We start from the raw sequence: 23,271 nt of genomic DNA, 5'->3' as shown, positions 1-23,271 counted from the left end.
GAGTATAAACTTAAAATATTTATAAAAATTAATATAGAATTATGTTATTTTAACGTAAATAAATTTTTAAGCTAAATTAATAAAAAAAAATACTATAAATTTTAGATTTGGTCTAAAAAAAATAATTTTAAACTCTCAAAAGTAAAAAAATGTAAAAAAAAAAAATACATTTAAATTTTAAAAAACAATAGAAATAAACCCTCTCAACTTTCAAAAGAGTTTAAAAATACTCTTCAATTTGTAAAATATTTAAAAAATAATTTTAAATTTTCAAAAGTTTCATCTATATCAAATTTTTATTAAAAAAAACTTTAAATATTAATAAAAAATTTAAAATATTATTTACCACGTTTAAAAAAATATTTATGGACTTTCAAAGTAATATTAAAAGTTTAGAATTTCTAAGAAAGTGGGTAAAAAAAAATCATTAAATTCACAGTGTTAAATGATTTTTTTTTTTAAATAAAAATTAAGTTGAAAATTATTGATGAATTTTTTTAATTTTTAAGATATTTTTGAAAAAAATTGAAAAGCATTATTAAAACTTATAAAAAATTAAATAGGAACAAATTGCAAAACTTATATAATTTTATGATTTAACCCTTTTTAAATAATAATTTACCGTTCAGTCGCCGTCTCCGTTCCCCACTTTCCGTCATCGTTCGCCGTCTCACAGTCGTCAAAGGAACAAGGGCTTAGTCCAGACCAATGGGTTCCATCGCCGTCACGAACGAACGCCTGCCGCATTAGACTTTTCCCTTTCCTTCGTCATTTCTCAATCCGCCGTCGTAATACAGAAGACTTTTCATAGCCATAGCCGATTTCACGATTTGCAGAAGACTTGTCTTAATTTTGGATAAAGCTTCAAGATTCAGTCACGTGCCCTCAGCTACCGCTTCCAAACAATTTTCCACTTCAGTCACGTGCTTCAATCCCACGTGGCCCACTTCGACTGACTAACACCCCTTCCAAACCAGTCGGCCTAATTGGACAGACTAATAACACCCACTGAGTCCATTGACACGTGGGTTAGAGTAATCCGTGGGTCTTATTAGCTCACTAACATCTGCCACGCATGTAACGATGTGTAGTCGACACGTGGAACAATACAAATCTGCCACGAGTGTAAGAGTATGGTTGCGGTATATTCGTTCTAAATGGAAAGGCTGAGAGCCGGCGTCCACGAATACAGACTGAGTCAAACAGCTCAGGGCCAGAAAATTTTAGACCAGTTTGACTATTGAATTTTTCTTATTTAATTAAAAAATAAAAGACCGTTTAATTAAAACTATTATTTTTAAATATATATATATATATAAATTCAAGATAAACCCCACCTAGAAGTCTCGACAATTTCTCAGGATTGGCTTCGAGAAGCACTCACGTGCACCGGCGCGTGTTGTGCAAGCATTGATCATCCATTGTATATTTTAAAACTATATGCTAAATTCATAAGCATCAACCTCCACAACAACTATATACAAATTCAATTAAGAGTTTAATTCAAAAATATTTTTATATTAATTTGGTCACTAATACTTTAAAATGTTTAATATCTCTGGTTTATTTATTTTTAAATAATTAATTTATGAAATATAAATTTAAAATTGATACGCTTAACTTTATGTCCAATTCATGAATTAAAAAAAAAATCTAATTATTTTAACTATTAAAAACAAAATTTAAAGTTATTTCTAATTTAGGATTTCAATTAATTTGATAAATATACGGTAAAAAGGAGAGATTATTCCATTTTTAAGAAAAGTCGTTGGCTGCACGGACCCGGTAAGAGCGTGAGGCCGGATCCTTTCAAATATTCATGCATGTTGCATTGTATTTGCATCACGCATCGAACCATTTCAAGAAGAAAGAAAAAAAAGTAATAAAATTAAAAAAAAAATATATATATATATATTGAGAGAACCACTATAAATACTACTTCCCCTTAGCACTTCCATTTCATTCAATTCATTTTTCCAAAATCAAATTGAAGCAAAAAAGGCAACAGTATGTGCGCAGTTGCAGTGCCGACGACAACCACGACGACGATGACTCCATTATTCTCACCTCCAAAAGTTGCTTCACCACTCTACAAGTCGTACTCTCTGAATTATTCTTCTCCTTCTCCTTCTTATTCTTCTTTGCCGAGATCCGTGTCCTGTCCGCCGTCTGCCTCGTCATTGCCTGATGTTGATACTGTTTTGAAGAGGAAGAGACCGGCGAGAATTGACGTGCCGACGATTGTGCCGTCCATCGGTTTTGGATTTGGAACTTTCGAGACGCCGGAGGTGATGGAGGAGGAAGGAGAAGGATATTCGGTTTATTGTAAAAGAGGAAGAAGACGGAGCGCCATGGAGGATCGATTCTCAGCCACAGTTGGAATTCAAGGAGATTCTCGGCAGGTACTTGAAATTTAGGTCTCAAACTGCAGCTTCTTCGTTCCGTTTGATTTCAAAATCAACACACCGAAGATTTTATTCAATTTGATATACTAAATGAACTTACAGGCTTTCTTCGGAATTTTCGATGGACACGGAGGAGCACAAGTGGCGGAGATCGCAGCGAAAAGAATGAGCGAGAATGTAATCGATCAAGTAACGAGAAGAACCGAATCGGAACTCGAGGAAGCAATCAAAGACGGCTATCTGGCGACCGATCGGGAAGTATCGGAGGAAGGAGTCAGCGGCGGCGCCTGTTCCGCCACCGCATTGATTCGGAACGGACATCTCGCAGTCTCGAACGTCGGCGATTGTCGCGCCGTGTTGAGTCGAAAGGGAAAAGCGGAAGCCCTAACCTCCGATCACCGAGCGTGTAGAGAAGACGAGAGAAATCGGATCGAAAAATCGGTAAGAAACGGAATCTCGTCATTCATGGATCTCGATCAAATCGAAGCGTTTGGTTTGGCAAATGATTAATTGGAAGAATTTGTTGCTAATATCTGCATATTTGTTCTATCCAGGGAGGTTATGTAGACTGTTGCCGTGGGGCATGGAGAGTTCAAGGAACACTGGCTGTATCTCGAGCCATTGGAGACAAGCATCTGAAACAGTGGGTGATATCAGAGCCGGAAACATAGTGAAGATCGAGGATGATTGCGATTACTTGATCCTTGCTTCTGATGGTCTTTGGGACAAGGTGAGTTTCGTTTCGTTTCAACAACTCTCATCCTCCTATACAATTTTTTTTTTTTAAAATGTAACAAATTATAGAAAGGATGTTGAATTTGGTTCATAATGTTTTCACAGATTACGAATCAGGAAGCAGTAGACGTAGTGGAGGCAGCGTGCGGCGTGGAGATCATGGAGAATAAAAAACCAAATCCGCTATTAATGTCAGCCTGCAAACAGTTGGCGGCCTTGTCAGCATCAAGAGGCTCAGTCGACGATAGCACTGTTATGATCATCAAATTAAATTGCCTTCATTTGAACTAATTAAGGAAAAGAAAAAAAAACAAGGGGGAAATAGTTTGATTTTTAAAAAATAAACAGATAATATATTAGTTGTGCAAATGGCCTTTTGTCTTCCTATCATATATCTGAAACATGATGTTGGCAGATTAATTAGTTGGGTCATCCCTTTAATTCATCATTCATTAATTCTTTCAAAAGAAACGTTTAATTTTCTTCTCTTCAAGAACCATGCGATACATTGTAATAGTGAATTTGACTGCACAATGATTCAATATTATTGATTCGATAGTAGTTTTCGTGCCAATTCAAATGATTTCGATGATAAAATATCAATTATCACTCTTACAATTAATGGTTTAATCTTTCACTAAAAAAATCATAAAAGAACAACAATAAAATAGGAGTGTGGTTTACATAAAACCATAAAATAGGAGTGTGGTTTACATATCTTTCACTCTATTTTTACTAGTGGAGTAGGGTTGACTTAATCCATAGGTTACACTTTTCGCTCAATGCTAGGATAGACCATTAAAGCATTTGAGATTACATTAATCGGGATCGACCATTAAAGCATTTGAGATTATATTAATCGGAATCGACCATTAAAGCATTTGAGATTACATTAATCGGAATCGACCATTAAAGCATTTGAGATTACATTAATCGGAAATTACTACAAAAGAAATTTTTTTATTTGAAAATTGCATCGCTAAGAAGCGTAGATTTTTTTTAATTATTGTTTTTTTTCTATCCTAAATATTGTGTCTTTCTATAAGAATATTATGAATGTTAGATTATTTTGTTTTTATAAACTTTAGATTCATTGTATTTTAATATCTGTGTTCTCATTTTATTTTTAAAATTTTGAAGGATAAGCTCTTCATCATTTGTAGCGTCAACTTCTTTCCTTATATTTTCATTTTAATAAATCCTAATTAACACAAAATTTACAAATTTAGTTGTATACCACATCTCTGTTCAAATGGAAGTTGAGCAGTTTACAAGTAAAATTTGAATGGGGAATGGAGGAGTAAGTGAAGAGACCAAAGATGATTAATATAATATGATGATTTTATTTCATTAGTCGTTTTTTTTTTTTTTTACAATTACAATTAAAAGTAAACTAAACTGTGTTACGATTTCCATGGAAATGGTTAATATGATATGATGATGATTTTATTTATTTAGTCGTTTTTTTTTTCCTAATTCTATTGGTTAGAGGCGTTAACAACCTGTGCTGCGGAGCCGCATCGATGAACAGGAAGGGCACCGAATCAAGCCGTTGATGTTGCAAGCATTGCACGTTCTGAATCCACATTTCTCGACGTAGATCTTATGGCTTCCATCGCATTCTTCGCAAACAATGAATCCAATCCCTCCGCATACCTCGCAAAACAACGAAACCGCTTCCGGAAGCCGTTCGATCAGTCTCTTCAACTCCCCGCTCTCATTCAGCAGCTTAATTTCCTCCACTCCGCCGATATATCGACCGCCAATGAAGACTCTAGGTAAACTGATATTCTTCCGTCCGATCGCGTCCTGCAACTCGTCGACGAATTTCGAGTCCATCGAGAGGTCGCGCTCGTCGATCGAGACGCGGAAGCCTCTGAGGATGGATCGGACGGTTCGGCAGTCCTCGAAGGTACGGCGGACGACGCGGAGAGAGGTGTGGTAAACGACGATTCGGTGCTCGGAGTCCGGAAGCTGTAGGCGACGGTGCGACCAGGAGCGGAGGACGGAGGTGTAGAGGCGGACGCGGTGGAAAATGGAAGGCTTCTTGGGAGTGTTGGGAGGAGAGTCGGTTCCGGAATCGGAATCGGAATCTTCACGGCAGAGGTCTTGAATATCTTTGAAGGAGGAGCAGGAGAAGTGGCCAGAACGAGATTTCGCCAGAGATTGGACTGTGGCCGGCGATCTCAGCCATTGAGACCACATGAGAGAGAAGTACAGAATAGCCCAGATGAGAGAGAAATACAGAGCAGAAGAAGAAGTACAGAACGGACAGCACGTTTCTAAGGGGGCAGTGAGTTTGGGGACAGAGTTTCAATATTTAAAGGAAATTTTTTCAAATTAGGAAAAAAGAAAAAACCCTAAATAAGCAATTTGGGAATTTTGACCTTTTATTTTATTTTATTTTATTTTTTGAGAATGATATAATTATGACTTTTAGGTCCAAAATTTCACCTTGCTAATTAAATCCCAACCTTTAAAAAGTATTACTTCTAATAAATATATAAATCAAGTAATAAAAATTTAAAAAATTAAAAAAATACTTAATTTTCAATTTTTTATTTGCTAAATCCCACAAAGCATAATTCACAAATATAACTACTTTCTAAAAAAATTACATTATAATTTTAAAAAATATATAAAAAAATATGGAGTTACCTTTTTAGTTATTAGGGTAACAAAAATGGTAAAATTTATTTTATGGAGCGGAATTTAAAGTGAAAATCTTGTGTGTAGATATATGCTAAATTTCGTATTGATTCGATTAAGATTAAAATACGTATCTATTTGTAATTAATAAAATAAATAAAAGATCACCTCAATCTACAGTTTTATAAATGAAGTAAAAATTATATTAAATTATAAAAAACAATATGATGCACTTAAAATGTGATCTCATTTCAGTTTACAGGTATATTATATAACTACTAAATTTGTAGAAATTGAAAGATTTATTTAAGATTGTTTTAATTTTAATTGGGTCGATATTATATTTTTATAATAGCAGTTCAATATGATGTTTATTATAATTATTTATGATTTATCGTTTGGATAACAAATTAGTTGTTGGGTTCAAGTGATTACCAAAATTGCTTATATAAGTATCAACGGTCTAGATAGAAAAATAAGAAAAATCATAGTGAAGAAATTAAATATAAGAATATAGTTATTAATATGTGGACAGGAATGAAATTAAACATTTGAATTTTCAAATCTAAATTGTCTCCACTATTCAAGTATTTGTTGCTAGAAAAATATAATAATACTTGTAATTCTAAACAAATACGTATTTGTTGTTAGAAAAATATAATAATAATACTTGCCATTCTAAACAAATAGAATCAAGAAAAAAAATAAGATTCCATAATTTAACCACAAAAATTATAAAGGTTACAAAAAGTAGTAGCATATACACGAATAAGTTATTACCATGATTATAGCCAATGAATATTCAATTACAACAATCAATATAATAATTACAAAAATTAAGAATTAAGACTGATTTTAATAATTTTCCTAAAATGTTATAGTCATATTTATTTTGAATTACAAAGTATAGATAAAACTATTAACTTTTAAGATAAAAATAGATGTTTAATTTACTAAAATTGTGCTCAATTGACATGGTTTAAGACTGATTTCAGTGAGCATTTTTTTTTTATAAAAAAAAAAAAAAAAAAAAAAAAAACAGTCATGAAAGAAAAAGAAAAAAAAAAAACCCTTCATGAATGTAAAAGTCAAATTTATGTTAAAAATGATTGGGCAAAAGATAAATAGGAAGACAGGGAGAGGTGAACTGGGAGTAACGAATATTTCCCTTTTACATAAGTTGGAACTAAATTGCAATAGAGATTTACTGTTCAACAGATTTGAATTTTTAGGAATTAGTTTATAAGGAAAGTAATTAGAACTCCGATAAATTAGTATTTATGGTGAAGTATGCATACATATGCACCTCATAATATGTCATCATTATCAAAAATAAAAATAAAAAATTAATAGAAGTGGAGAATAAAACGAGTTGTTAATTAGTTAGAAAGTATCCCAACCAAAATTTCTTCAATTTACTGCATAATTATGCACAAGTAACTTGGATCAATCAATTTGTATCAAGCAATAAACTCTAGTTTTTTAAAAATATTTAATTAAGAATATTATATTATATTTATTTCTTTTTTTTTTTCTTCCTTAAATAATAATATAAAATTATATTAATGAAATGAAAATTTGAACCTTTAACTTTTTAGTTCGATTGTCTTAATTAGATTAGATATACTCATACTTTCTTCTTTCTTATTTCGATTGTCTTAATTAGATTAGATATACTCGTACTTTCTTATTGTTCTAAATGAGGAATTAAATATTTAATTTCTTAGGACAATGTAAGTTTTAAATGCTAATCAGTGGTCCCCACTGTTTTTAGTGTTTTTTTCTTATAACAATGTAAGTTTTAAATGCTAATCAGTGGTTCCCATTGTTTTTAGTGTTTCAATGTTGAATAAAACTTTCTGTATATGAGGAGTTTATTGCTAATCAGTGGTTCCCACTGTTTTTAGTGTGAAATGTTGAATAAAACTCTGTATATGAAGTAACAAATTAAATTAATTAACAGTTAATTAACAATTTGAACTTCTAAAACTAAAAATCTAGAAAAACTGATCTGTTGCCGATCAGGGTTGAGATGCATATAACTCCGAAAATACCATACCTTATAATCTAAGTAGAACGGAGTAATGTAAAATAGAATTAATGTGACATTAATCTAATCTATTGAGATGCATCCTAGACTTGGCAGTAAGAAAGAAATTAAAGCAATGGCAGTAGATTTCATTGCACTAGCTAGGAAAGGATAATCTACTTCTGCAATTCTCAAATTTAAGGCTATAAATCCAACAATTCTTTGTTCTAAAGATGGAAAACAAGATGGCTATTCTAGTAAAAATTATATTGGCAGAACGTGTGTGTGATGGTGGTTCTAGTAAGTTTAAGATACTGACCTCATTCATGTCACATTTTTGTTCCTTTCGAGATGAAAATGTCCCCAAAAGGAACTTGTTGATTGACTTTTAAGTAATCACTTGAAGCTAGAACTGTATAAGAAAGGATAAAAGGATAAAAGGATAAGTCATTTTAGATTAATTTCTTATTGTTATACCAGGTAAATAGTATTAAATTATCATTTTTTTTTTAGTTCATGCTCTTAAAAAATTAATTTTCTAATTATATATTGAACTTACAAAAACTGTTCAGAAATTTGTTAAAATTTGGCAACCATAGAGACATTTTAAGAGATTTAACGTAATCCGTGAGACCAAATTGATGATTTAACCCAACGAGAAAAAAGACTTGGGACCTTATACAAATAACAAGAGCAGCACAAAGCAAAACTGGAGGAATTTTGTGAATGAAAAGATACCGCAAGTCTGGTAGAAGAGCATAGCAGCTGCTTTGGGGTTCATTCCAGCGGCCAAGTTGTTTAAAGATTCTGCTGGCGGGGCTCCTGGCGTATCAAAATGTGCCTTCATTTGCCTTAGCAGTCAAATGGGCAAGAAGGAAAAGAAGGATTTTGTTATCATTTAGCAATCAATGATGAAACAGCTAAAACACACACTTCAGAGCAAAAAAATAAAAAAATAAAAAAATAAAAAGAGGATTTACATGCGAATGGAATTTGTTATCTTGTCAGCAGGAGGATGCTTGATGGCGGGTTGAGTAACTTGAGTTTGTGTCGGTGCAGTTTCTACCAATAAATCTGTGAAAGCAACTTATAAATTCTAGTGCGTAGATTTCAACTAGATAGAGAAATGAGCCCACGGAGATTGTGTAGGCTATAGATAGATTAGCGTTTTACTTACCTGGATCATTTTCAGACAACCTCGCTAACTTGAAGTTTGGATCAGAGTGATGCCATGGATTCTCCTCAGCTACAGGTTCGAGGCCTCCGCTACTTTGTCTTGATGAAGAATAAGGCCTTTTCTTGTTGGATCTATTGATCGTTAATACTTCAGTCATAGTGTTATTGTCCTAAACACAAAACAAACTCTTGTTTTGGGTTCAAAAGGGAAAATCTGTAAGCATTTATACTACTAACCGTACAGAATTGGTCTCTGGATTAGATACAAACACACCATGTTCAGATGCTGAGCTGGAAACTGACCTCACTCCAATTCCTATTTATTCAGATGGACAACAATTATTTGAACAACTTATAGCCATCTCAGAGTCCTTACCATGGAGATGGAATGAAGTGACTGATTTAGCTTAGATGAGGAAAACGGACCGGAATTTCCAGGTGTAACCACTTGATTTCTTTCAGCCATCCCCATAACATTGTTCATGAAATCCGGTCTGAGTTCTTCCAGAAGGATCTCGGCGTGAATATCATCGTTGACTGGTTTGGTCCTTAGCTTCTCTATGGAAGCTCCAAATGACTGGGAACCAACTCCACTGTAATGATTTTCATAAGCCTTCATAATTCGCATCAAGACTTTGTAAGAGAAAAGATTGTATTCGTCCAACACTTGAAATAAATCTGTTGAAGTTGGTTAACGGCTTACAAAATCCATGTGATCTGGAAAGTTAACTCTCTCTGGCAGTGAAGACAGTGATGGTTCAGGAGGTAAGGGTGCAGAGTTCCTCACTGCAGAAAATAAATGATCAAATTTCCTTTTCCCCAAATCTATACTTTTAATGGAAATGTCGAGTTACGGATAATACTAACCAGAAGGTGAGTCAGGGGGGTCTCGGATACTTTTCATCCATAACTCTAGCAGAGGAGCTGGATAATAGACTTCTCTACTTCCATCTGTGAATAAGCGACCACTTAACACCACAGGAGGAAGATCCATGAGAGTGGCTATCTTCATAGAGGACATTGCACCTGTCCGCTGTTACAAAAGAACATGAAGCTCTCTTAATTATTAACTTGTTTGTAGTTTTTGTTATTTTGTGGAAAATCAATCTTATCACAGACATCACTCTGTCGGATCAAAATAAGTACCTAAGATATACCTTGTAGTCAATATTCACGCGCACTTTTACTTGCGCGCAAAATTTGCTTGATAATAAATGATTAGTGTTCAGGAGTGTACTCATTATCTAAATCAAGTAACATAGAAAATTAGGTAAATTGAGAACTGCATGTTGGAGACTAAGAACCTTTCTCTTTTTTCCCCTTCTAGAGATAAGATCCGAAACATCTTTCAGCCAAGATTGGTATATGTGTCCAGGAATGATGGTCTTTTCATAGTCCATCAGAAAGGCTGCTGTTCTTTTTGTTTTCCTTTTTATTGCCACCTGCTCCACCTGGTGTTAAATGGATACACTTCATTGTCTAGTTAAGCCTGAATTGTGTAATTAATCTATTCTTTATTGATCATACTCGAAGAATACCTGTCTGAGCTCCTTGGATTCGTAGGCTTGCTGAATGACATCGCGTTCAAGATGTTGGTCCTGGACTTCAGCATCAGGAGGCCCTAAGAAAATGCATAAAAACATGAAACTTCTTCGAAAGTTGACATTCAAAGATGAAAGTTATTTTGGAATGCAATAGCAAGTTAAATCGAGTTGTGAGTTGTTAGGAACAATGAGCCTCGCAGTGGTATGACATTGTCCAATTCGAGTACAAGTTCTAATGATTTTACTTTTGGTTTCCCAAAAGACCTCAATATCAATGGACATAGTTTGAGCTCCGCAATAGTATAAGTTAAGAGCATGACTTTGATATTATTGAAGAAACAATAACCTCCACAATATATGATATTTATCATCTACTTTGAGCGTAAGTTCCCAAGATTTTGTTTTTAGTTTCCCAAAAGATCTCATACCAATAGAGATAGTGTCCATCCGATAATCTTCTTCTCCCTTCTGAGAATGAGAAAAAAAAAATCAATGGAGTAGTCTGTTTTAGCAAGAGGCTACTAAGCACCAAGTTTCCATCGACCAGTCTGATCTATTTTTCATCAAGTGAAAATATAGTACTCTGCTTTGCAGAAGATATTCCTTGTAGAAGGAAGAAGAAGATACTTCATGGAAAAAAGAGAAGAGTGGAGGCTATTTATAATTTTCTTTCCCTCAAGCCATGAGTTTGGAACAGCTGCTCATTTCTAGGATGTAGTGAAAAAAAAAAAAACAAGTAGATGAAGCGTTCACATGGTCATATTTATTTCACTCCTCCCAAAGTCAATAAATACTTTGGAATGCACGAACTCAAAAATAGAGAACCCATAAATGATGGGGACGAGAAGATTGAACTTAAAACTGCATTTTCTTATAATTTATGAATTATGAATATGGTATTACATATATGATGCAGTTGATGACGTATTAAGTACCAAATCATGATAATGTATCTTACCTTCTTGATGCTTGTCTTGAGGAGGGGAAGGTCCAAAAGTATCTGGAATTTTTGTTTGATCTACAGAAGCAAAATTCGGCTGTGTATCCTCATCATCTTCAATATCAAATCTACAAATCCAGCACAAAAAATTGATGTTGTTGCTTCCTTTTTTACCATTTCAGCTCAGAGGGATTTCAAATAGCGATTTGAATTATCACTACGGCAAGTGAAGCATCACAATTTGGGAATAGCGTGTGTGTTTTCGAGCTCCAATAAACACAAAAGCTTGCCGGCTCAATTTTTTGAGAAAGAGAAGATAGAAAAGAAATTGTATAGATAACGCAAAGTTCTGTCCATGCAAGTTAAGAATTCACCTTTCAAACCGATTGAATGTATTTGTATTTGATTGATACATATCAAAACGCTCGAGTAAGGTTATGTTTTCAGCATCAGCTGAGCAAGAGAACAACCAAGATCATTAGTAGTTAGAACGCATCATGAATTTATAGTTATGCAGAAATTAAGTGAGAGAGTTCAAGGGACAGATTAAGACTTTGATGGAAGTTATGTGACGCATCATCTTCCACTGTTTTCTCGTGGATATATGGTTCATCCACACTGTCAAGCCGCTGCAAACGTAGAAAAACCTACCAATCAATAATTGGTAATTGAAAAACAAAAAGTTAACCCCCAAAAGAAAAGCTACCAAACTTCCATAATTTGTTTCAAAGAACATAAAAATAGTATGATATTACCAAAATAAATCAGTTCCCTTCGAAACCCGTATCCAGTGTTCTTCTATACGCGTCTATCTGATAGATCAATCTTCGATAACCTTTTGGGATTCTACTCTCCCAAGTCCATTTTTACAGTGCTCGGGACTGGCATGGAACATATATCTAGATGGGAACTACTGAATTTCTATAAACTGTTGAACCCAAGAAAAGGGCATTCTCTTCTACGGCTTACCATAGTAAAAAATGCGGTTTGTTGGAACTTCATTGGAGAGGTGTTGTAGGAGAAGTTAACGGACCGTGCCTCATGATCTCCCACGTCTTTCGGATCCTTTTTAGGCCGAGTAACAGCCTCCTTCCTGAGTACATGTGGACATACATAAATCGTAACCAAATAATTCAGAATCAATATCGCCTTCTTAACCGGCCATATATATGGACATATGATAATATAATCAAACAAATCCAGAGCCAAATCACCATCTTAACTCACAAATCGTCTTACTTTTAACTGTGAACATATGAAAATCATCACCAAATAAATTCAGACTCAAAATCACATTCTTAGCCTTCCCGAATCTCATCTTACATTTTGGGCAGTGAACGTATGAAGCACAAAATAAGAAAAATTACAAAAACGACTTGATTATTTTGGACTGTGGACGCATGAAAATCATACACAGACAAATTCAAGGTCGAAATCACCTCCTTAACCCGCCCCTAGCTCATCATACTTTGGGACTATGGACACGTAAAAATCATAACATTACAAATTCCGAGTCAAAATCACCATCTTAATCCGCACAGGATCCATCTTATTTTGGACCCGGAAGCAACCCGGTCCATTATTCAAGTTATTCATATTCTCTAGTGCACACGCATTCTTTTTCGAAGTAAATGAATAATTAGATGATTATGCATTTCTATTAGGAGAAGGAGAGTAGTGACGTACTTGGCCACAGATTTTCCTTTGGGAATGACGGTGGGCTCTGGAGCTGCTTTCACCTTCCACGCTTCGTTTATCTCAACCTGAGAAAATCCATTTCGGAAAACGAAGCCAATCAACATGTTCATTAAAATAAGAAAACGAAAAGGCAAACGTTACTCTATTGATAGAACTCAGACTTGAGTAATTACCAGAAGCCGAGTTACATCCTCTGTGATTAAAAAAGAAAAAAAGTACGCAGTCCTTCAGAGACAGCATTTAAACCTTAAATCAATATATTCCTTTATAAAAAAGTGATTATAAGATTACCGTAAAGAATTTTAACTTTTCGTTCATAGACAATGACAACACCGCCTGAGAAAAATGAAGCAGAGAGACACTACTCTGTTACTAAGATGAAAAACAGAGCGTTAAAATTCTGAGAAAATCGAAGATATTGAAGGACGATTACCCATGAGAATCCCCGAGAGTCTGAGAGCCATTGGAACCGAAGGATTCAAAATCTCCTCACTGCAAAATACCGCATAAAAATCAAAACTAAACAAACACTAACAAATTGAAGAAACCTACCTCCATTTGTTTTTCCATTACCAAATTTTGATTATGTTCAGCTTATCGAGCTTTCTCCTATTGATCTTTGCGTGCATTGTTGCAGCCATCCTTAGTAAGTTAGATACACGAAATGACAGAAACATCAAAACACACAAAATACAATTCGTCTGATCAACAATTCAGGAAGCGGACTGTGAAAGCAGGATATATCAACAACATCCACATCTCCTCCAAAGTAACTTAAATAACAAGAAACAAAGAACGAAATGGATAGTTTCACAAACAAACAGCCATTGATAAACTTATTCAGATTCAGAAACGCATTGAAAGTCGTCTTACCAAATTTGGCCGAGAGGAGCCTTGCGAGCCAGAAGCTGATGCGAGTAAAACATTGTCGATCAACTCCTCTTCGCTGCTGTTGGAACTCGAAACTCATCAACCAGAAGATCGGAGGAAGAAGATGAAGAAGAAGCAATGTGTAGTTTCGTTTGGGTTCGGCCAATAACAAACTAAATGTACCCGCCATGGCTACTAAGCTACATGCACGGACGACGCCAAGGGCGATAAACTTACCTGGAAGGCATGAGAATTTCCGTGCTACGGAAATTAAAACAATGGTAGTTTGAAATGTTGAAAAACGAAGTTTACGTGAAACTATGGGTGAGATTACCACTACTAGATGCTTCCGTTGTTTTTTCTTAACCTGGAATTTATAATAATCGAACAATATATAAAATAATTGCCCCAAAATTTTAACATTTAAGTTATATGATCCATTTCTAAAGATCGATTTTAAAAATATATATTTTTTTTTAAGAACTTAAAATTATATCAATTAAAACTCTAAAGTAATAATTTTACCAATTTCTATTTTAAATTATTTGTTGACAATTTATAGCTATTATTTTTTATCTCTTTTGAAACTAGTAGAAAATCACCCAAATATAATTATTATTCTCCTAATATCTCATCAAAATAAAAAATAAAAAAATCGCTTAACTCCTTATGCATATATATTAGAGAAAAATACAAGTAAAAGGGTGAAAAATTATAGTTTGAGGTTTAATGTTGTAGCTATCTATTAAATATGTATAAAAAATTAAACACGGAATATAAGTTCGAGTAGACCACCGTATTCAAATATTTTCTCTCATCATACAAAATTCAACTCGAACAACATAACCATTCAACTTTTTTTTTTATTCATTTTGAGCATGGCGAATCCGAACAAAGAGCCTCTTAGAAAAATAGAGATACCCTTTTGAGCGATAGCTTCATCATTCCAACCAACGCCCGGCTACGTTGTTACATACTCCAACTCCAAGATATGAACCTCAGATACAATTATATATCTCTCATGTTTGTTCTATGTATTTTCTTTTACAATTGAAAAGGAGTGAAGTATGTAAACAAAGACAAAACAAAACTATGCAAAAGAATTAAATTTATCAAACCAACTGTTTCTCACTTGGTATGAGGGGCTGTTGGCCGCCAAAATCCCTTCTTTCCAACAAGAAACTGATCATCATAAACAGCAACGGACAAGTGAAGTGAATAAAAGATAGGACCAAGCTCCTTTATTACCTCCATGCTGTCCTGAATCAAAACATATCCGCCTGGCCTCAATATTCTATCCATCTCCACGACCATAGCTACCACGTCGCATCTACAAACATAATACAAGTCGTCGTAACTTAGAAACGCAGGATCATGTTCATCCTAACCTATAAGCTTAAGCTTTTGAATATAATGTCATTTAACATGGTACTAAAGCAAGAAATTCTAAGTTCTAACATCTACAAAGTTGCATCTAGAAACATAATACAGGTCGTAGTTACTTAGAAACGCAAGATCATGTTCATCCTAACCTATTAGCTTAAGCATTTTGAATATAATGCCATTTAACATGATACTAAAGCAAGAGATATTAAGTTCGAACCTCTACAAAGCCATTTAACATTATCAAATATGCTATAACATTTCCGTTTAAGCTTGCATTAGATGATGTCTTACCTTCTCTTAAGAGATGTGAAGAGAAAGCTGGAATGTAGCAGATCGTAAGTTCGAGGGTAGGTGTTGAAGGACTCGCACCAGTCGTGGTAGAGACCGATCAATCCTCGGTCGAAAACAATGGACAAAGTATCAGGTACGTCTATGGGGACAACATTCATTACCCAAAGTGGTAGATCAATTAATGCAGCTGCAAACCTGAAATGAGGCAGTTTGTTAAAAGTTAAGTATGTAATTGAACTTAATAAAGAGAACACAACAAGAACAAACTGAAATGATGAGATTTGGACAGAGTTAAACAGCCTGATTGCTCCATCTTTTCTAATTGAACAGGGGTTCTTCCCACATTAGCATATCTTAAAAACAAAGAAGCAAAATCAGGATCATACTATAAAGAAGACTTGAAACAGCAAGTTAACCAAACTACTGATCAAATAAAGGAACTCAATGCTTATATTCATTAGTTGTATATGTTTTACCCTCCATAGCCAGCATTCATATCCAGCACATTTCGGATGCTCGACCAGTTTAGGCCGATGTTATCTCGATAAACATCCGACACAATAGTAGACCAATGTTTCGTATCCTCCAAGAACTTCTCCTCAGAATTTGGTTCAACCGACAAGCTAGGAGGCCTGCTAGTTAGTCTCTCCGGCCATGGCGAAGGCCAATTATAATAGTTGCCTTTGCTATCAACTGGAAGCTGGGAAATACATCTAGTCAGGGGCACATACCTATCCCAACAAAAAATGAGAAACAAAATAAACACGAATTCAACAACTTGAGCATCAAGATATCGAGGAGGGTAAAGACATTTGTGAGAAGAATTTCAAAGAAATACCAAGAACTATTTCTCTTGTTCTTTTCATGACATATAGGAGGGTCATTTTTGCTACGTTCTTCATAGCAAGATGTCAAGGTGGGCTTCTGATATATTACAAGGCCAACCCCAGATGAATCCATAGTCTTTTGCACTACCTTCCAGCACATTGACTTCGTTAGCAATACCATTGCTGTAAGTTATCAATTCAAACCATTTTAGCAATGTTGTCCACAAGTTACGTGAAACTAAAATATAGATATTGTAACAAAACACAAACCTTTCCAGACATTCTTGTCCCTTTCGTCGTCACGATAAACTGGTGTAGCAGACCATATGAAGTAACCTCCAGGTCTGAGAATCCTGTTGAGCTCCAATAATGGTTTTCCACCTATTGCCATATGAGGGTCAAGCTATCCACAAGAAACCAGCGATTACTATTGACAAATAAAACTCTATTTATCAAATATTACCATCTGCATCCCAATGGACCCTGCAACGTGCACAATGTATCAAATCATACGCATTGTCAGGAAATGTTAGCCTCTGAGTTCCAATGACTGTGAGAGTTGCGGGAATTCCTCGTTCTAAAGCAAATTGTATCTGTGCTTCATGTTCATCCTTCGGGGCAAATGACATGGTAAGAACATTTTTCTGCAGTAAATACCCACCAAAGCTAGCAACACCACAACCAACATCTAGAATAACTCTGATGTTTTCCCCCCATTTGATATCCGGTAAAGCCTGTTCCAAATTCAAACAAGTGATATAAAATCAAAGAGAGATTTATACAAAATTGTAGTGGCAGAGGAAGATGTACAAACTAGATAGATTATGGTACAAGTGCATATATAGAAGAACTCAACGAAGAGATAAGGGGGAAAAACACCTTCTGAATGAAGTAAATATAGTGATCAACTCCATCCTTGAACTGTGTCCCACCTCCAGGAAAGTTAAGATACTCGTCCAACTTAACAACCCAATGTTGGTCTTTCTTGTATTCAACAAGCTTCGGATGAGGAACATTATCGTACCAAATCTACAACAATAGGATTTCCGATATAATCAATGATCATCACCATTTTCCAATAAGACGAACAAAATACTCGCCAAGAAAATCCTAGTTCGGTCGACAAAGAAAGGGATAAACGGTAAAGTAAAGCCCTGAAGGTAAATGAACAGAACAGAACAGAACAGAAACTCCCAATTTCAAAAGAAAATAGAGAAAAAATCAGAGAAAACAAACCAACAAAATCCTCAAAAAAAAAAACAAGATCATCAACAAACCTTGGCAAAGAATCAAGCTCACCATGTCCCTACTCTTGGGCCAGGGAACCGGGACCTTATAACCAATGGGAAGCGGAATCAAACAGCGCGGACTGGGACTAGGGCAATGGCGTTCACGGTGCTCCATGTGCCTCCTCGACTTCAAAGCCTTAATCGCCTTGGAGTTATCCAAACAGGGAATGAAATCGACGGCCAGAGACCCACCACAGAGCTTCCAGCTGAAATTCGCCGCCGAAGAATTAGAAAAATCAAGGTCGTGAGAAAGAACAGAATCCGCAGAAGATGGTTTCAAATCAAGCCGAGAAGAAGGCCGAAAAGAAGAAGAAGAAGGAGCAGGAGGAGGAGGAGAAGAAGAAGAAGAAGAAGAGGGTGTTCCAAAGTGGGATCGAAGAGAGGAGTACTTTCGAACGAGAGGGTTGAGGGAAAGGGAATCGGTGAAGAAGAGAATCAGAAAGCAAATGAGGAGGAGTGAGAGAGTGAAGAGGAAAGGTGTTCTTCGTTCTTGGAAGAAGCTTTGGAGTGAAATCGCCATTGATGATCAATCGAGAGCGAGAGAGAGAGAGAGAGAGAATGAATTGGATCAGAGAGAGGGAAAAGTGCGATACAGAGAAGGACGCGGCAACTATTTAACGGATTCGAAATGTCGTTATAAAGTGACAATGGGAAGGAGCAAACATACGCTGCAATGCTCGTACCGATTTTGTCCGGAGTCCTTTTTATCTGGACGAATTAAAACACACCACGTCAGTAATGATTGGCGTGGACCCCGTTTTTATATTTATTTATTCAAGTTAAATAAATATTAAAATTGAGATTTATAATTTATATCAATTATTAGCTCACATTTCATAAATTTTGTTATCAATATATCGACAAATTTTGGGTTGTATAAATTAAAATAAATTCTATTTTAAATTTTGTAGTTCGTTAAGAATTAATAAAATTTCTTATATAAAATTTAATTTCTAGGAAAATTTTCCATATTTAAATTAAATAACTACAAATTTTAAAATAGAAAAATAGAGGCGCTAGCTTACTATAAATATATTAATAAACTAAAATTATAGAATAAATTGTTATGATGGCAATTTGAATCCTAAACTTAAATATAAGAATCACCAAATTTATTTAGAAAAAATATTAGGTTGTATATGATTTATATTACATTAATAATATAAGCTATGAATTCTTGATTCTTGTTCATTCATGTTCATATTGTATATTTAATTATCGGGAAAATGATATTAAATGTAGAAAAATAATTCAATTAATGGAATTGCAGCTGCGAGAAGAGAGACCACATAAATTTTAATTTAAATATTTAAGGATGTATTTTTAAAATTTTTAATTTAATTATTTTATTTTGTATTTTCTTTCCTATATTGTCATTTGTTTCCTATATTATAATCACATAATCTCTTATTCTATTTTATTTTTTAAAATTTAGAAGAAGAAAAAAGAAAAACAAGTAAAATAATATCTGAAACTAATGCTTCCCAATTTTCCCAATTGTAACAACTCAAGTATAGGCGTCTTACCTCAAAAAAGGGGTTTCCCAAAATTGTGTCAAGAATAGCTCTCGCAACTACAGACCTTCAGATTTTCAACTCTCAAGGGGGAAAGATTTACTATGAAAACCTTCTTCTTCTCTATATTCCTGCAACAATCTTTACTCGGTGATCCCGGAACCTGCATTCTCGACGTCAACTTCTCCCATCCCCGTGTCTTCCTCTTCCTCGCTATCCTCGTCTCCACTGATTTCTTCGTTGTCTTGTCGTAGCTTCGCCATGTGCTCGGCAAGCAATTTGTCATCTCTTTCACTCACCTATGGTAGTAATTGGACAAGATTGGATGTGAGCTGATAGAAAGGATGTAATTGTTGATATTAAAATGTGCACATATGTTGAGACTCACCGCTCTAGGTGCCTCCTTCACCACAAGCTTTCCCTTGTGATGCTCGATCGCCTCGGTGCAAGCAATGATCGCTTTCTCAAGAACAGTGATTCCTTGCTCCTATTCCACAAGAAATAACAAATGGAAAACCATAAACAAAGATGCCATTTGAAAAACATAAAACAAGTATTCCTAGAACTTCATTTTCACCCGTCTACTCCCGCTAATAATTTAGCACACTCTTTGCTGTTACTATGAGGCCTTGAAGCACAAGGAGATTCTATTTAGTGTCGGCAAACGGGGTCTGTGGGACTTTTGTTGCTCTTCACAGCACACTTTTGGACTAATACGTGTCAAGTGGCGAGATGTGTTATTCATCAGTATTCCAGATATCTGCTTCTTACCTAAAAATGCTTTCACTCTTACAGATTCAAGACCAATCAAGTCACTTTTTTTTTTCTCGTTCGATGTTTCTCTCATTACCAAGTTCATCCCGAAAGAAGAAAGGCGGAGGAGACCCTTTTGATTGGAGATGTAAGAAATTAAAAGGTAGAAAGGTAAACACTATACAAAAACTGAAGATGATTGGAGATGGAAAAAAATTAGAATTCACTAAATTGCAAAATATCCAAGCATAACAAACAATAGTCCATCACCTAAAGGGGAGGACTGCACTAACCTTGTCAAGTGTCTGGGTAGTAAGGACGTAGAGTGGAGGAGCAACCAATTTAATTTTAACAGGGCAATCATCGTTTCCAACAGCTTCAGCTTTCCGCATTGCTTCCTGCAACGTCGGATAGGTTCGTGTTTTACATTTCTTATGAAACAACTTCAGCTCAAGAAAAACAAATAAAAATCAGAAAAGGTGAAAGGAATCAGACAAACACCTTAATGTGAAGAACGCCATCAAACTGGAAGCACTTCATTTCAATATCAGCCCGAACCTTCAAGGGTTGGGGAGTCATTCTTCTTCTAATATTCTTTATTAGTGCATCTTTTACATCCTCAGACATTGCGGGAACTACCTTAGTTACCTAAAATACAGTATAAAATCAGAGTTCAATCAAAATTTGAGAGAACAACATCCCAATTTGCTTGGACCAAGGCTACCTCCTGTCCGTCGGGACCAGCTTCCTTGACTTCACGGGTAAGAGAATTCAACACCGAGTCAGGGTCAGTTACAATGATCTTGAATGCCTGCACAAAAGAAGGTTAAAGTCCCTAAATTTTTCAGAAGATAGCTTATTCTTTTAGGATGCAAAACAGAAACCATACCTCAAAACCGTGACCATATTTCCGGTACAAAGGCCAGCCAACATGGACATACAAGTCCTACAAGAAGAACAAAATCACCTTAGAATTATAATTTAGTATTTCCGACAACCTTTTTCCATTTCAAATTAATATAACAGAATATTAAGGTTCCATTTCTTGGAATTAAAAAATGTTTTCCTCCCTTTTCTTTTCTTTTTTCTTGGGGGGGTGGAATCTGAAAGGAACAAGCACAAGTCAAACTCAACAAGAAAAAACAAATGAGTAGTCCTTTCTAGAACAAAGCAATCTTAGCAATTAAAGGCCACACCTAAAAAGTCACTTCCTTTCACTGTTCCACACATCTCTTAAGTTTTCTTAATGTAGCTCAAAAAGATGCAATACATTAATATATATAAGTGAGACAATAAAGTATGCTTCCGAAGTGCAATATGCAAGATGCAGTCCAAAACGTTGAACCACTCAATAGCTTGGAGAGAAGAGAAACACATAAGCATCATTCAAGCAAATCTAAGAGCATTCGTTTAGCAAATTAGTAGTTAATATAGATCAATGACTGCAAAGAGAATTAAGACATAAATCAAGAAATATTAATACTAATAACCCAAAATGTAAAGTTTCTCAAACTTATTCTATCCAGTCAAAGAGAGAATTGGAAAAACAGATGCAAGAGAGAAACTTAAAAACATATTATTTTAACAGTTTTTGTGTTTCAAGTGTTGAAAAAAAAAGGTCCTAAGGCTTACACATTTTTTGATTCATAGGAGCTAACACCTTCATGAAAATGCACTCGAGAAAAGTCTTTGTTCCATGTGCCTCACACAATTCTAATATCAACTTAATGACTATTCTTAAAAAATAAAAGTCCAAATATGGATCTAAGATAAATACAACAAGGACAACGTTCACAGTTTGATGTCCACAGCTGATTTCTCAAAGAGGGTCAATTTTGTTCAAAGAAGGGCATTCGATTGCTGTTGAAAGAGAACAAAGAATATAGGGACTTGGATCAGAGAGAGTCTATCCAATGGTAGTTTGATAAATAATCTACAAGCCCCCTCTTTTTGCAGGAGGTGAACGAAACCTAATTTATATCAAGGGAACTAACCATGAGTGTCCTAGTTTAAACCCAAGAAAATGGCAATTGCCATGTCGTAATGATCACGGCATGCCTCTTTGCACAAGGAATGTGCACACTGCCCACCCTTCACCTATCACCGCATCCAATACCTGCCCCTTTGATCCAAACATTCTCAATATTGTTAACCCAAGAGAATTGAATCCAACTAAGTAGACAAATTTGCAACAAAGAAAGGGGGAAACTCCTATGTAAATTTAGGAATTTTTCTATGTAATGTACACACACCCAACTAATCAACAATATGAACCTCCAATATCTGTTTGTTGCCAAGACGCTCATAGAATTTTTAAATCAAAGGTGGCCAGCATAGAATTGAACCACACCCTAAAAGTACTTCACCTCTTTCCCTTTCCCAATAATCACAATGCCAATTCAGAGTGGATGTACGTAAAATCCCGGTAACTCAGACCAAGAAAATGCACGAAAACAACTTCAAACACCAAGCAAGAAGCTATAACTTCAAGAAACACCTAAAACAGCCATCAATAATTCTCAAAGTACCCATAAAAAGCCAGAGAAAAAAAAAGGATACCTCCAAATCAATGTTCATAGTCTCAGCAACATGGCGCATTATAGAGTGAACAAGCTTGCTCTTGTTATACCTCTCCTCACAGGCCTGAATATCCTCCTCAGACACCCTTCTCTTACTCAAATCAATATAGCCCTTCTCCTTGTCGACCCTGAGGACCATGACAGGCTCGATTCGTCCAACCTTAATTAAACTGCTAACACTACGAATACGACGGCGAGAGAGCTCGGAAAAGAGAATCATACCCTCGATGTTGTTGTACTCAAGGAGGGAGACGTAGGCGCCCATGTCGGCGATGTTCTTGACCTGGATCATGACGGCCATGTCTACCTCCGGGTACTTGGCTTCGTACATCCGACACTCAAGGTTAGGGGAATGGGAAGCCATGGTTGAGAGATAGGAAGGTCTGAGAGAGTAAGAAAGATTCCTGTGACAAAAAAGGGTTTAAGGAGAAGAAATGGGGTTTTCTTTTTGGCCAAATTTAGGGCTATGGTTAGAGAGAGAGAGAGAGAAGCTTGATTTGGCTCGAAGGAGTTAGAGATTCTGACAGGCGGAGAGAAGGGCAATCTTTTGGGGGCATAGTAACGGAAATTACAAGAATTTGAGGGG

At 35.3% G+C, this 23,271-nt stretch overlaps 4 protein-coding genes and 1 pseudogene across 9 annotated transcripts; 1 reads left to right on the top strand and 4 right to left on the bottom strand.

The window, feature by feature from the left end:
* The first annotated feature begins 1,968 nt into the window (after positions 1–1,968).
* LOC111806529 (putative protein phosphatase 2C 2) lies at positions 1,969–3,701 on the top strand (annotated as a pseudogene). Its single transcript, XR_015423259.1, has 4 exons — positions 1,969–2,402; positions 2,508–2,846; positions 2,960–3,135; positions 3,246–3,701. The product of XR_015423259.1 is annotated as a putative protein phosphatase 2C 2 (transcript).
* A 574-nt stretch (positions 3,702–4,275) lies between these two features.
* On the bottom strand, positions 4,276–5,459 carry LOC111777052 (uncharacterized protein At5g39865). The gene has a single exon (XM_023656497.2). It carries the CDS (start codon positions 5,343–5,345, stop codon positions 4,635–4,637), a length of 711 nt encoding a protein of 236 aa, XP_023512265.2. The 5' UTR covers positions 5,346–5,459; the 3' UTR covers positions 4,276–4,634.
* Positions 5,460–8,014: 2,555 nt separating this feature from the next.
* Positions 8,015–14,217, bottom strand: LOC111809990 (sister chromatid cohesion 1 protein 1). Its single transcript, XM_023696519.2, has 20 exons — positions 14,050–14,217; positions 13,750–13,818; positions 13,610–13,668; positions 13,468–13,512; positions 13,350–13,369; positions 13,165–13,241; positions 12,448–12,571; positions 12,032–12,107; positions 11,853–11,931; positions 11,497–11,606; positions 10,533–10,615; positions 10,299–10,445; positions 9,862–10,027; positions 9,698–9,780; positions 9,421–9,607; positions 9,232–9,310; positions 8,996–9,126; positions 8,799–8,892; positions 8,557–8,669; positions 8,015–8,230 (listed from the first exon to the last, which is right to left on the bottom strand). Exons 1-20 carry the CDS (start codon positions 14,100–14,102, stop codon positions 8,148–8,150), a joined length of 1,878 nt encoding a protein of 625 aa, XP_023552287.2. The 5' UTR covers positions 14,103–14,217; the 3' UTR covers positions 8,015–8,147.
* A 606-nt stretch (positions 14,218–14,823) lies between these two features.
* On the bottom strand, positions 14,824–18,640 carry LOC111799353 (putative methyltransferase PMT23). Of its 4 annotated transcripts, XM_087118749.1 has the most exons (9): positions 18,507–18,640; positions 17,850–18,045; positions 17,430–17,579; positions 17,014–17,284; positions 16,821–16,931; positions 16,562–16,733; positions 16,200–16,454; positions 15,724–15,918; positions 14,824–15,376 (listed from the first exon to the last, which is right to left on the bottom strand). In XM_087118749.1, the coding sequence occupies exons 2-9, from the start codon at positions 17,952–17,954 to the stop codon at positions 15,175–15,177; spliced, it is 1,461 nt and encodes a 486-aa protein (XP_086974875.1). In that variant the 5' UTR covers positions 17,955–18,045; positions 18,507–18,640; the 3' UTR covers positions 14,824–15,174. The 4 variants fall into 4 exon arrangements, with proteins under 4 accessions (XP_086974875.1, XP_023538628.2, XP_086974867.1 ...); XM_023682860.2 differs by lacking the exon at positions 18,507–18,640 and having other exon boundaries at positions 17,850–18,481; XM_087118741.1 differs by lacking the exons at positions 14,824–15,376; positions 18,507–18,640 and having other exon boundaries at positions 15,720–15,918; positions 17,850–18,485.
* Positions 18,641–19,296: 656 nt separating this feature from the next.
* On the bottom strand, positions 19,297–23,233 carry LOC111799379 (Eukaryotic translation initiation factor 2 subunit 1). Of its 2 annotated transcripts, XM_087121678.1 has the most exons (8): positions 22,908–23,048; positions 22,666–22,813; positions 20,996–21,052; positions 20,831–20,917; positions 20,608–20,754; positions 20,400–20,504; positions 19,742–19,840; positions 19,297–19,652 (listed from the first exon to the last, which is right to left on the bottom strand). In XM_087121678.1, exons 2-8 carry the CDS (start codon positions 22,702–22,704, stop codon positions 19,497–19,499), a joined length of 690 nt encoding a protein of 229 aa, XP_086977804.1. In that variant the 5' UTR covers positions 22,705–22,813; positions 22,908–23,048; the 3' UTR covers positions 19,297–19,496. The 2 variants fall into 2 exon arrangements, with proteins under 2 accessions (XP_086977804.1, XP_023538629.1); XM_023682861.2 differs by having other exon boundaries at positions 22,666–23,233.
* Between the last annotated feature and the right edge of the window lie 38 nt (positions 23,234–23,271).

This window comes from Cucurbita pepo, chromosome 1, assembly GCF_057944985.1.
Source record: "Cucurbita pepo subsp. pepo isolate OVF chromosome 1, ASM5794498v1, whole genome shotgun sequence".
Taxonomy (NCBI): Eukaryota; Viridiplantae; Streptophyta; class Magnoliopsida; order Cucurbitales; family Cucurbitaceae; genus Cucurbita; species Cucurbita pepo.
Note: the sequence above shows the minus strand (reverse complement) of the source record. Positions and strands in the feature narration are given on the sequence as shown.